General features: G+C 42.4%; 1 protein-coding gene across 1 annotated transcript in view; it reads right to left on the bottom strand.

The window, feature by feature from the left end:
* The window catches only part of LOC309551402 (leucine-rich repeat-containing protein 56-like), a 60,577-nt gene extending 53,632 nt beyond the window's left edge, over nucleotides 1-6,945 (bottom strand). The window contains exon 1 of the mRNA XM_082251975.1: nucleotides 6,779-6,945. Within this exon, the coding sequence (XP_082108101.1) occupies nucleotides 6,779-6,789 (11 nt within the window). The 5' untranslated portion in view covers nucleotides 6,790-6,945. The remainder of the gene's footprint in view (nucleotides 1-6,778) is intronic.
* Between the last annotated feature and the right edge of the window lie 7,554 nt (nucleotides 6,946-14,499).

Here is a 14,499-nt window from a genome sequence, read left to right as displayed (position 1 = left end):
TCTTTGATCTCCAGTGTGTTCCTGTGTATGACTTGGCCTGGTTGACTTCTCTTCTGATACCTGCTCCTGTTTTTGCTCCTTACACCGCTGACTTCTGGCTTCCTGTCCCCGGCATGTCTGATTACCCATTCTGGCATCCAAACCTCTTTAGTTTTTGACTACGTTCCTGAGCTGTGTAATTTTTTTGCTATTTTATTAAAGGTGTGATTTTAACTGCATTTTCTGTTTCCGCCTGGTTTATAGTTCCAGACTCACATAAACTCTATCCATTGGAACCATATGGTATTAAACTTTAGTATGGAATTTCTAAGGTAGTAAGTGTGCTTTTCATAAGAGATACATCTATTAAAATCTGTTATCCATTCAGAAAGAGTGGGCAGTGGAGGCGAAATCCATTTAAGTATCATTAGTCTGTGAGCTATGAGAAATGCTTGAGAAACTGTAAGCACAACATTTTGGTCAACTGACGATGAATCAATATACCCAAGCAAACAGGTAAGGGGGTCAGCCGGGAGGGCAATCCCTAGGAGGCCATTAAAAGTCCCTACTACCTTGGCCCAATACTTCCTCAACTTGGGACAGTGCCACAAAAGGTGGGTAGGGGATCCTGGAGAGTGACCCACACAGCACAGATCATCTCTCACACCTATATTGTACAGAAATTAGGGGGATCTGTAGATCTTGTGCAAAATAAATATTTGCATGAGCCTATGGAAAGGTATGAAGGCAAAGTCTGAAGCAGGCCCGGATTGGCCAATCGGGAGCACCGGGAGAATTCCCGGTGGGCCGGATTGGTCGAGGGCCGTTGTCTTGGTGAAGAGGAAGTCACTTACTGAACTCACTTCCAGGACATGCTGCGTTCCATGCCTCTTCCCACTCCAAAAACACGCCCCCGGGCCGCCCAGCGCTGCCGATAATTGGCTTGCAGGCGATACACTTCTGGTGGGAGGCGTGGAAGAAGAGCTGGCACCCTATCACAGGATGGATCAGAGAGCGATCACGGAGCCGTCAGCCCTGTGGAGATAATAGCAGGGACAGGAGCTCTGGCCACCCCTCCCTCTGGGGAATTCAGCTGAGGGGCGGGGCTACACATCACTGCCTCGGGTGAGGGAGATGGAGGCTGTAGATTGCAGAGTGGAGCAGTCACCTCGGAGCTAAACCAGCCTGACCTGCAGTGTGTGTAGCAGCAGGTCAGTGTGTGATAATGACAGCAGTTTAAGGTGTTCTGTGTGTCCAATCACCAGCAGGAGTGTTCCTTCCTTCTTCCCCAGTATAGTGAGTGCCACTCAGTGTACAGATATCAGTGTTATCTATAGGGAATAGCACCTAATGAGTTATTCCCTATATATATATATATATATATATATATATATATCTCTGATATGTGTACACTAAGGGCTTTTCCCTAACACTGACATCTGTGCACTTCAGCTGGAAGAATGTCTGTTAGTGCCGGTTCACACATATGCGATGCGGGAACCCTGCAAATGCACTGCAGGTTCCCGCATCGCATTCAAATCGCAGGCAGTTCACACTGCCATATGCGAATCGCTGGGGGGTGTCAATACAAAGTTACCGACACCCCCAGATCAGTTTGCATATCGCAGTGTGAACTGTCAGTTCAGACATGAATCGGATCGCATAGGTGTGAACACCCATGCAATCCAATTCTGCTGCGGACCCAAAAAAAGGTATCCTGTGCGAGTTGTGTCCAAATGCGATGAGAATTTAGCCATACAATCGGTATGGCTCAATTCGCATCACACAAACATCACATGATTTTCAGAGCAGTGCCCTGCGAATCACATGCAATGTCTGTCATCGCACGAATGTGAACCGGGACTAACATTGGTGGTCAAGTAGGGGTGTTGAAAATAATTGTATAATCGATGCATTGCGATTCAGCCTTAAACGATTCTCCATCAATGCAGGCAACAGCTGAATCACAATTGCATCAATGACGTCATTCTGGGGCGCCCCTCTCAGAGTGCTCCCCTCCTTCCTCCTCTCCTTGTGTATGTCACACAGAGCAGCGATCTCCTGCGGTGTCACGGAACCTGGATCTGAATTGTTCTGCAGCGATGTAACAAAGTCCCGCCTCCTAGACCAGCTCCTATGATAGACGGCACACTGATCAAATGCTAGAAAATTGAATCAGTGTGACGTGTATCATAGGAGCCAGTCTAGGAGGTGGAACTATGGTGACAGCAGCCGCCAGGCAATTTAAATTTAAGCTCTGTGACACAGCGAGAGATCGCTGCTCTGTGTGATCAAGGCACTGGTGAGGTTGAATTAGATGGGCACTGATAAGCTGCATTGAATGGGCACTGATAAGGCTGCAATTGATGGGTAATGATAAGCCGCATTTGATGGGCACTAATAAGGCTGCATTTGTTGGCACTGCTGATGTTGCATTGATGAGCACTAACATACTGCATTTGATGGGTATTGGTGAGTCTGCATGTGATGGGAACTGATAAGCTGCATTTGATGGCACTGATAAGCTGCATTTGACGGGCACTAATAAGGCAGCATTTGATGGACACTGGTAAGGTTGCATTGATGGGCACTGGTGAGGCTGCATTTGATAGGCACTATTGATGCTGCATTGATTGGCACTAATAAGCTGCATTTGGTGGGCACTGGTAAGGCTGCATTTGATGGGCACTGATGGGGCTGCATTTGATGGGCACTGATGGGGCTGCATTTGATGGGTACTGATGAGGCTGCGTTTGGGCACTGATAAGCTGCATTTTATGGGCACTGATAAGCTACATTTGATGGGCACTGGTTAGGCTGCATTTGATGGGCACTGATGGGGCTGCATTTGATGGGTACTGATGAGGCTGCATTTGGGCACTGATAAGCTGCATTTTATGGGCACTGATAAGCTACATTTGATGGGCACTGGTTAGGCTGCATTTGATGGGCACTGATGGGGCTGCATTTGATGGGTACTGATGAGGCTGCGTTTGGGCACTGATAAGCTGCATTTTATGGGCACTGATAAGCTGCATTTTATGGGCACTGATAAGCTACATTTGATGGGCACTGGTTAGGCTGCATTTGATGGGCACTGATGGGGCTGCATTTGATGGGTACTGATGGGGCTGCATTTGATGGGTACTGATGGGGCTGCATTTGATGGGCACTGATGGGGCTGCATTTGATGGGTACTGATGGGGCTGCATTTGATGGGCACTGATGGGGCTGCATTTGATGGGGCTGCATTTGATGGGGCTGCATTTGATGGGTACTGACGAGGCTGCTTTGGGCACTGATAAGCTGCATTTTATGGGCACTGATAAGCTACATTTGATGGGCACTGGTTAGGCTGCATTTGATGGGCACTGATGGGGCTGCATTTGATGGGTATTGATGAGGCTGCGTTTGGGCACTGATAAGCTGCATTTTATGGGCACTGATAAGCTACATTTGATGGGCACTGGTTAGGCTGCATTTGATGGGCACTGATGGGGCTGCATTTGATGGGTACTGATGGGGCTGCATTTGATGGGTACTGATGGGGCTGCATTTGATGGGTACTGATGGGGCTGCATTTGATGGGCACTGATGGGGCTGCATTTGATGGGCACTGATGGGGCTGCATTTGATGGGTACTGACGAGGCTGCGTTTGGGCACTGATAAGCTGCATTTTATGGGCACTGATAAGCTACATTTGATGGGCACTGGTGAGGCTGCATTTGATAAGCACCGATAAGGCTGCATTCGATGGGCACTAATGAGGCTGCATTTGATGGTTACTGGTAAGGCTGCATTTGATGGGCATTGATAAGCTGCATTTGATGGGTACTGATAAGCTGCTTAAGTGTGGGCTGGGACACATGGATGGGGACACAGGGGTCCCCATGATCCCCTATTCCCCGGGGGCCCCATGAGTTGTCAGTCTGCCCCTGAGCCAAACTGCATGTTTTAGTGAACATGAAAGGATTAGTTCATCTTTTCCAAAAACTGCCAATACAGATAAGGGGGGGGGGGGGGGTGGTTAAAATGAAATAGTAAAGCTCTGACTAAAGATGAATAAAGCCCTTGTTATAGGTAAAGGCCATTTATATACCTCCTGAAACCTGACTAAAAACCTCCCAGTGATGGTATCCCACTTCCACCATCACATGAGTGACCTTTTAGCTCACACCTACTGCACTAGGGGAGAAAAAGCGCGGAGACGGAGCTCACCATTTTGATGGTGGAGGTGAACAGCTGGGAGTGTTGTAGCAAAGTCTTAGCAACAAGGTAGGATGGGATGATGCCATGTGTGGGGGTTTTTCAGTCAGGTGAACTAAAGTGGGCCGGTCTAAGGCATGAAACTCCAGGGCTGAAAATGAGTCTCACTCCGGCCCTGGTCTGAAGCAACTGCAAGACATCTTCCCAAAAACAACCGAAGTGGGGCCATTATCCCTCTCCCATCGAGCTCTATATAGCAGGGGAAAATTCAAAAGAAAGTGGTTTAGCAGTGCAAGGTAGGTATCAAAGATCAATCCCTTAGAGGAGGAGGCCCGTACTGTCGAATCATTTATAGACATGTGGGAAAAGGAGACTGAAGCCAAGTTGGACTGGGCTTGAATAGAATGCCTGAGTTGGAGATTTTGGTAAAACCATTTGGGGTTTAGGGCAAATTCTTCCATTAGTTGTTTATACTGTAGGACCTTAAAGTACCATTGGCATATAGATGTGCCAAAATACTATAAGAACCATAATAATTTGTAATGATTTTGGTTAAAAAAGATACTTTTTAAGTACACTTAAAAATTGGCTGCATATATTTATATCTAGATTGCTCTATCCCTGTGTATAGCCACACAAATGAATAGATTAGAAGTAAAATGTATAGCTGCAAATGGATCAAGTATGATCTCACTACTTCCCTCAGGTGGTAGAATACAAGAGGGTACAGAAGGAAATAAAAAATATTGCATACAAGTATTTTATATTTTTATATGCAGCCAGCAGGTGGAGCTCCGGGCTCCTTTTCACTTCTTTCTATGATTTTCTTAGACCTGTTTACAGAGCTCAATAGCTCAAGTTGAAATATACTCACACAATTCAGGGTCAGTGCAGTGACTTATCTATCTGCACCTCTTCTTGTCTGCCTTTTCTTTATGGTACACTTCAGTTAGAGGCAGATTTTTAAAACCAAGGTTTTATAAAAATATTAAAACAGTTATAAAACACCAGTTTAAAAGTACAAACTTAAAAAAAACTGTACACAATGAAATTCATTAAGTGCACAGCCTTACCAAAAACAAGAAAGCTCTTTTTATTGGGACACTTTCAGCATCGTAGTAGCATTGTAGTACCAGATCATGCTACAGCTGTGAACTGTAATTGCAGATCACTTGCATGAAAGACACACAGGTCCTGCTGGAAGAGGGTGTCCCTCTATATCAGCATGCAAACAGGTTCAGTACAGTAAGGATATTTCTTACTTTTGCTTAAAGAATACAAACAACCCTTTGGGATCCTTGCAATCTATGTATGTGCACTATTTTGCCCTATGAAACCGCCACAGCATAGGTGCATCCAGACCTATTTTGGGTGTAGTTACTCTTCCTGAACAAAGGAATGTGGTACATTTTGCAGTCTTTATTCAAAGAGATTGCAGGTGAATTTTTCTATTTGTAGTGTAGTGTAGGAAACAGATTTTGTAGGTGTTTTTGTACTCTAATGTGTTTCCTCAAATCCCTAGCTAAAACACAAAATCCATGTCTACAGTAACAATACAGCATCAGCTTGATATTTCTATACTTCAATTTACGTCTTATGTGCCGGAAAATGCCTGACCTAAAAACCGCAGATGCTACTTTTATTGCAGCTTTAATTTCCATAGTTATTATGATTTAGCCCTGTGCCATAATCTAGTAATATACTTTACTCTCCAAAATAAAATACATATACTGTGGGAATACAGCAGTCTCCGTGCAGCACAGCAACATGCATTTTTCATAAGTGTCCTCTTTTAAAGTGAAGGTCTACTAACCTATGCAAATGATGCGATCCTGAGATTATAGCGGAAAAGTAAACCGGTGACAGAGAAACGTAATTCATTTTTAGATCGCTTAATATTTACATTATACAGCATTTTAAAGCAAAATGCTGGCTTTCAGAAGCAATACAGCGAATTATGTGAAAAAATACTCTCACTGCAATATGTTACTGTGCACTTTGCAACAAGTGATTATGATTGCATTTGGAAATTTTACAATTAGACCCCAATGTATAGCACTGATGTCCATTTGGTATAAAATTATCCATAATGCCAATTTTATTATACACATTTAATGTCACATTATTTCAAGGCCATTCTGAACTAGATGTAATAGAATTGCATAGCTCAAAATGATAACATTGTATTTTTACATTGTGGAGTGCAATTAGTGGTTATTAAGGGATAATGCTGCACCCAAGGCCAGCCAGCACAAAATAGATTTAGCTGTACAATAAAGAAACGTAATTCTGAGGTCTTTTAAATGGCACTTGTCTTCAAGAAATGATTTCAATCTATTGCCAAACTCATTTAAAAGTGCTCGTATAAGAAATATACCCAAATAAGCCAACTTCTAAAGTTTAATTTAATTAAATGGAACATTCAGTTACAAAAAAAGCTGTTTTTAAGCTCATTTCAGCCTCTATCAGCTGTTCAGGTCTCTGTGCACTTTTGAAAAAGACACTTAATCCTGTAACAGTAGACTGTCTTTCAGTTGTTCTCCGAAAGGACAGCAGACACACAAGCTGCAATAGTTTGTCTGTAACTCTTACCTTTCTGACATGTCTTCATGTGGTCAGTCCCCTGACTGTGTTTCTGGAAATGTAGCATTCATTTGTGGAGGGTCTTTGTCTTCACCTTTGCAGATCCCCAGCTGCCAGCATTGTGCAGTTTCTGTGGAATATTTAGGATGGCTCCATGGATCTAGTTTCTCCAGGAACACTATCTGTTACCTAGTAACACGCCGTCACTTCCGCTGCCCAGGTTTCCATATGACTCCTTATTGAAGAGCTCATTTTTTCGATACAATGCCATCAATTGACTACTTTATTTTGGTTGACATGAAAGATGCTTGTAAATGGCAAAACATAACAAGGCAAGATAAAAAGCTCTCTCTGAAATGTGATAAAGTGAAAAACGGACCTATTATAAATTAGGATTTAAAAAAATCTAGAATAAACTAGAGAATTTCAGATGAAAAACCACCTATAGCCATTGCCCATGATTCCACCATATTGTAACAGAGATTTTCTGCATCCCACACACTTCTAAGCAAGATCATGTCATTGCCAGACCCCAGTCTTGCTCGTATGATATTTTGTCAACTTTGACTATTTTTGGTGGATTGTGCTACTAAAATTTTCCATGGTTATTCACTTTATGTGTAAAGTTTGTATAACAATGGTACAGAAGACATAGACAATTCTGTATAGGAGGATATTGAAATGAAAAATGAATTGCTAGCTGGAATGATCTGCAGGTCTTACAGTAGCATATTAAAATTATACATATTTATGTTCTCTATTATAGGTTTTCTACCCAGTTCTGGTCACCAGTCCTCAGAAGGGATGTGTTGGAGCTGGAGAGAGTCCAGAAAAGGGCAACTAAACTAATTAGGGGATTGGAGGACCTTAATTATGAAGAGGGCTTACAAACGCTTGATTTATTCTCCCTGGAGAGGAGACGCCTGAGAAGGGACATGATAGCAATTTACAAATACCTCAACAGTGATCTCAAGATAGAAAAAAAAAACTTTTCAGTCACTAGGAATGCATGAGGACACAAGGCTATACAATGCAATTAGAGGAGAAGCGTTTTAACCTCAGGCTACGCAGGAGGTTCTTTACAGTAAGGGCTACAAGACTGTGGAATTCTCTACCACAAATGGTAGTAACTTTGGGGAGTATGGCTACTTTTAAAAGACTCTTGGACGTACATCTCAAGGATCAAAACATTTAGGGGTATGTGAAATGATTACAGCCACACACACCTACACAGGTTGAACTGGATGGACTATTGTCTTTATTCAACCTCAAATACTATGTAACTATGTACATTTCTCTATGAGCTTACCTGCCTACTTAACTCTATCTATCTATCTATCTATCTATCTATCTATCTATCTATCTATCTATCTATCTATCTATCTATCTATCTATCTATCTATCTATCTATCTATCTATCTATCTATCTATCTATCTATCTATCTATCTATCTATCTATGTTCCTTTAAATTTCTCTGTCTTCTTGAATTTGGTCTCCCTGTCTGACCATTATCTCTTGACTGATTTGTCAACCTCGGCCCTTATACCAACCCTTAACATAATAACATGGACTGCTTGACATTAGTTCAATTGGCCACAGCAGCTATTTTATTTACAATTTTGAAATGCAACCAGGAGGGGATCTTTGGGTGTCCTCAGCCGCACCCCAAGCAGCTCGAAGATGTTACAAACTCATGTGTTCTAACATTTTCCCCCAGGAGACCTAGCTCCTGGCAGAACCACCAATAATCAACCAAGTGGAAGCAGAATACTCCAGACGGACCCCCATGTTTTGTAACATTTCAAATATTCACTGATCCCTCAAAGACCCCCTGACACACCAAGCTGCTGTAATTTTTTTTTTTTAAATAATGTCTCACTGCAACCCATGACTCAAAACTAACCTCTATTCTAGGGTGGGTGACTAATTTTGAGTCACAAGGGTGGTTTTGGTGGGGGATGCTGGGTATTCATTCTGAAAAGTTCATGCGAAGAGGAGTGAATACCCAGCAACCCCCACAAAAACCACCCTTGTGACTCCACCTCTCCCATCTGACATTCAGCCATTTATCATGTAGAACACACATCACCTCTACACTGAACTCACATTTTTAACTATTTTCTTACTTGTTTCTCAACTTAGTCATGCCAACCCTCTGTCCATTATTCTCTTCTCACTTTCTGGTTTATACACCACTTGATAAAAACTTGATCAAAAAGCACATGTCACTTCTATAAGAACTTTTTTTCAAGCTGAAATAACCCCTTAAGGACTGCCCCACATAGCTATACTGCGGCAGGGCAGCACTTAAGCGCAAAATCATGTACCTGTAGGTGATTCCTTCCTTCGGCTCTGGGGCATGCGCACGCTGCCAGAGCCCCGCTCCTGCTGTGATAGGACACCGCGGGAGCCAATCAGCACCCAATGTCCGTTGGAAGCCTGGCGATCGTTCGGAGAGAGGCAGATTGGCGTTCTGCTAATAAGAAAGACAGAGATAGCCTCTGGGATACATTCCTCAAGAAGTGGTTCTATTGGCACAAATTTGTATACTCTGACAAGTACAAGGCCTTGCTGATTTAGATTAGCCTAAAAGGAGATTGTACCAATGAGCATCTTGGATTTGCTGGGGTGATGGTTTGACTACATTCCTCCCTCCCCTACAATTTTTTTTAGCAGGTGGCAAGCGCCTGTCGGCCCTGAACTGCTGTCAGGCCACTGGGGCCGTGGAGGGGGAGCCCACAACTGCAGGAATGCCTGTCTGCCTCTATGGGAACAGGCACACACAGGACAGTTGAGTCTGACTCCTGTCTGTGTGTGTGTGTGTTCACCGGACCCAGCCACCAAACTTGTAAGCTTTCATTAGCCTGGCACTGCTGTACCAATAAATATTATCAATAATTAGCATTTTTATTCTCGTGGGTGATTGTGTAGGCAGGGTCCCAGTGCACTGCATTGCCTGGGGCCTTTTAATGCTCTTAAGATGGCACTGCACTGATGTACTGTAGGAGCATGTGGGATGTGGCTGGCATCCCTTGATATATGCTGTTAATATGTTGTGCCTTCTGAAGATGTTTAGCTGTTACTGCCTTTTGCTGTTAAATTCTGTATACAATGTCTCATGACAACTTTGACTTATATACAACACGTGAGATATACGTATGTAGCACTACTCCCAAGCGAGCTGCTGGTTACGGGTACCCCTGGGTTACCATTAGCAACAGTAGATCAATCTGGCATTTTCCAAGTGTTTTTACCTCAGACAAGTATCAGTCCAGTTTCTTTGGTTTTTATGTTTTATTAGGAATTTGGATAGGAGAAGGGATGAGTGGGATACTCCAACTGAACAAAACTATGCACAATAGGCAGGGACTTGAGTAAATGCTTGTTAATGCTGGTTAACGCTGAGTAACACTGGGTAACACTGAAATTCAGCTAGTCACGGCTAGGCCACTAGCCTGTCACTAGCTGTGACGCAGAACTAAAGTAATTCCCTGAGGTAATCTGTACTCTGAAGTAATCTGTACTCTGCAGTAATCTGTACTATGAAGTAATCTGTACTATGAAGCAACTGAACTGTACTGCTGAACAACATCAGGGCCCTTCCTGGCACCCCCTTTGTTCCTAATCTTCCGGGTTCACTACACGGCACCCCCTTTACTGTAACACTCCGAGTGAACTGGCTCCTGTCCCCTGACTTCTCTGGAGTGGCCCCTCTCTTAGGCAGACCCCTAGGCAGATCCATTGGTACTCACAATACTGTTTTTCCCAAAGTCCTCTGCCCAGCAGCTCCACTGGTCAGCACACTGGATCCTCTAGCCCAGCTCCACTCCTGGTCCCTAGGCCAACCGCCTGGACCACCTTCCTCACTCTGCAGGAGGAGAGACAGCCATCCACCTCCTCCTGGGACTTTGTTCCCGCCAAAAGACGCCCTGTCACTATTTATGGCCAATCCCAGGATGCATTGCCACATGCCCTCCCACTGGGACTGCCATGAAACAGGATGTGTCACCGGCTAGGTTTCCTCTTCTGTCCAACAATCTCCCTCATTGGATACAGTGGGGACACTCCCTCAGACCCAGTGAATCACACCTGGAAACATGTGACAGGCAAAACTAACTGATCAGCTCCCCTGATAAGCAGCAGGAGCAAAATAGATGCTTTTACCTAGCACCTGTCTAGGAGGATGCTACATGTAGTAAGAAGATATTTACTCATTATTAGCTAAAATAACTAAAGGCATAGGGGTTGATTTACTAAAGGTAAATAGGCTGTTTACTTTACAAGGAAAGCTGGACTTTGCATGGAAATTTTCCCCAGAGCTTGGTGAATGTGGTGAAATTTCATTTTACAAAAAATAGCCAATCACATGCAAGGAAATAAAAAACATAATATTTTTTCCTACACATGACTGGAAGATGAATGTCAGCAAAGCGTCACCTCATGCACTAAGCTCTGCAGAAAATTCCCATGCAAAGTGCAACTTCCCCTGCAAAGCGATCAGTCTATTTGCCATCAGATAATGAACCCTATTGTCTTTTTATGGTTACTATACTATATACTCCCATTCAAATCCTTGTCTTTTACTAACACTTAGGATCATAGGCTAAAATTATGAGTTAAAAATATGTTTCTAAAGTGTATCTACACCGAAAACCAAAATATAATATATTGCAGTATACCAGTCTTTAGATGTGGTGGCTGCATTCTTTTTTTCCTTTCTTTATTTTCATTTGGTAATTTTGAAGATAATACACATCTTATCCATGGTGGCTATGCTCACTCCTTTACTGTATCTATTGAGGGAACATGGTCATTACACAGGCTGGACTTTAATTATGTTTTCCTAAAAGTATCTCTATTATAAAGGCGTTGATGGTATTTGTAGTTTACACAGGAGAGATAAAAATGTTTTTTGCTTCCAGTTCATCTTAAAGATGGTGACTCTGTATTTCTGGCAAGATCACTAGATGTTTTCTGCACTTACTAAAAATGTTTTTATCCCAAAAAATGAAGACTATTTTAGCCACTATTTAATAATTTCCCTTTAAAATGAACAATACAAACTCAAGATGTACTATAGTATTTGATATTGTGTTGAATATGGTCCCTGGCTATTGGTATAACACTTTGTATTAGTCTCAAATGAATCAACCTCAAAACAAGTGAGGTACGCCACGTGAAAAGTGACAATTTTTTAACCGGTTGCCAACCGCCGCACGACTATATACTGCGGCGGTCAGCCCCATACAGGCAGAGTGACGTACCGGTACCCGTGGAGGCGCGCGCCAGCCGCGGCTCGTTCACAGGGAAGTTAGTGCGTGTGACTGGCGGACCCGACGTCCGCCGGTCACTCGCCAATCGTCGATACAGAGGGTGAAAGTCAGGCGGCTGAGGTAAACAAGCCGCCTGTCATTCTGCCCTGTGTAGAAACAGTGATCAGACGGTTCTACTATGTAGGACCGTTGATCACTGTTCCTACACTAGTAGCCACAGCCAATCACAGTTAGAATCACGCCCCTAGGGACACACTTAACCCCTCCCTCCCCAATAAAGTTAACCCCTTCCCTGCCAGTGTCATTTTGCAGTAACAGTGCATATGTATAGCACTGATTACTGCAGTAATGTCACTGGTAACCCCAAAAGTGTCAAAAATGTCAGTCAAGGGTCCGTTCTGTCCGCCGCAATGTTGCAGTACCGCAAAAAAAATTGCAGATTGCCGCCATTACGCGTTAAAAAAAAACACCAAAAATGACAGAAATCTTTCCCTTAGTTAGTAAACGCAATAACTTTTGCGCAAACCAATCAAAATACGCTTTTTGCGATTTTTTTTTTACCAAACATATGTAGCAGAAAACAAACTGGCCTAAAATGTTAAAAAATGTTGATTTTTAAATTTTTTTTGGGGGGAATTTCATATAAAAAAATGTGAAAAATATTGTTATTTTTTCAAAATTGACGCTCTTTTTTTGTTTATAGCGCATGATCAAAAAAATCGCACAGGTGATCAAATACCACCAAAAGAAAGCTCTGTTTGTGGGAAAAAAAGGACGTCAAATTCGTTTAGGTACAGCGTCGCATGACCGCGCAATTGTCCGTTAAATTCACGCAGTAAAAAATCACAAAAAACCCCCTGGTCAGGAAGGGGGCAAAATCTTCCGGGGCTTAAGTGGTTAAGTGATTAATTGGAAAAATACTATGATGGTACAATACTATGCCAGGATAACTTTACCGCATGTGCCAGTATATTTATTGTATCATTTCTGAAAAAAGAATACATTTTAAAGCATAACTAAATGCAAAACTTTTTTAGTTTTGAATAGAGTGGAGATGGATTAGAACACCTGTCAGTTTTTATTGCTGTCTGTACCCCCGTTAGGAAGATTCGTTCTCTCTATTTGTCCTTTTTACCATTATTATTGATAGTGAAAGTAAAAGAAAACCTAAAATTTTGGGTTGTCCCCAGAAAAGTAATAGAGGGGAAATCTTCCAATAGGGACACTAGTTCTGGTGACCGGGGGGGTCCCCAAGTTATTCCCTTAATTTACAGGGATTTCCTCTTACTTCCTGTTTGGCTATGGGACAGGAAGTGAATGGGAAATCTCCCCAATGGGACACAGAAGGTGAAAAAAAAAATCTGACATGGGTTATAACCCTCCCTTACTCTATCCAAAAAAGTTTGGCCTATAGCTCTACTTTAATGATGGTAAACAGTTGTTAATATGTTGATGTGCAAATGAATAAGAGGACAGGGTCATGAATTACCTACAGCCAGTGAGATGTAGATGAAAAATTGGGAATATATTATTGGACACCATGTGATGTTTGCATTTGTCAATTCAAACACTAATTAAGTTCAAATAACTCTGATAAAGGACACTGAGCTGTCATTAATGTCTGTAGAATGACATTCAGCTGCTTGCTGATGCAATGAAGGGAACGTGGGACTTTGTAGGTGTTAAGCTCCCCCGTAGGTGTTGATGCCCTGATGCCCCATACACACGTGCAGATTATCTGCAGACTTTTGTCTGCAGACTTACCTTTTCTATGTAGTGCAAGGGCCTGCCGGATTGCATACACATTGAAAATGTTTAGGTTTGACCTCATATTATATGGTTTTGGTAAGTCTGCATACAAAAGTCTGCAGATAATCTGCATGTGTGTATGGGGCATGAGACTCCATGTCCACCAACGTGAAAACAGTTGGATCACTTTATTTTGTTAACTACTTGAAAGTCAACATATAGTTGAATGCACAGGGACAAATGTCCCATACACTATGTATCTGTTTACTATAAACTCCTTGCAGAAAGGCTGTAGGATATGTAGCTAGTTGACACATAAAGCATTCCCTTAGGACACGCCAATGGTTTTAAGACAGAGAAAGCATATCTTTTTGGTAGAAAATAGAAAGTGATGAGAAAGAATCTAAACACTTTCTGCAATATGGCCTTTGGAAAAAGCATAATTACCATATACAACCAGGAAAGTTTGGATAAGTCAGAGTCTTATATTTACAATGTATTTCGATCAGTGTCAGTACAATAAATGCTAACGGGTTTGCCTATATGATAGTTCCAATTATGTACTGCTGAGTTCTGTGGAAATAGTATATAGCTTTAGCAATAATAACAAATGTTCAGCTCCTGCATATAAAAGCCTGCATGCAAATATGTATTTTATTGTGTACTAAAGCAGATGTTAGATAATAGAAAAAAAAAGTATTTAACTG

This window comes from Pelophylax lessonae (genome assembly GCF_965119305.1).
Source record: "Pelophylax lessonae genome assembly, chromosome: 3".
Classification (NCBI taxonomy): Eukaryota; Metazoa; Chordata; class Amphibia; order Anura; family Ranidae; genus Pelophylax; species Pelophylax lessonae.
This window is presented reverse-complemented; position numbering and strand designations above follow the sequence as displayed.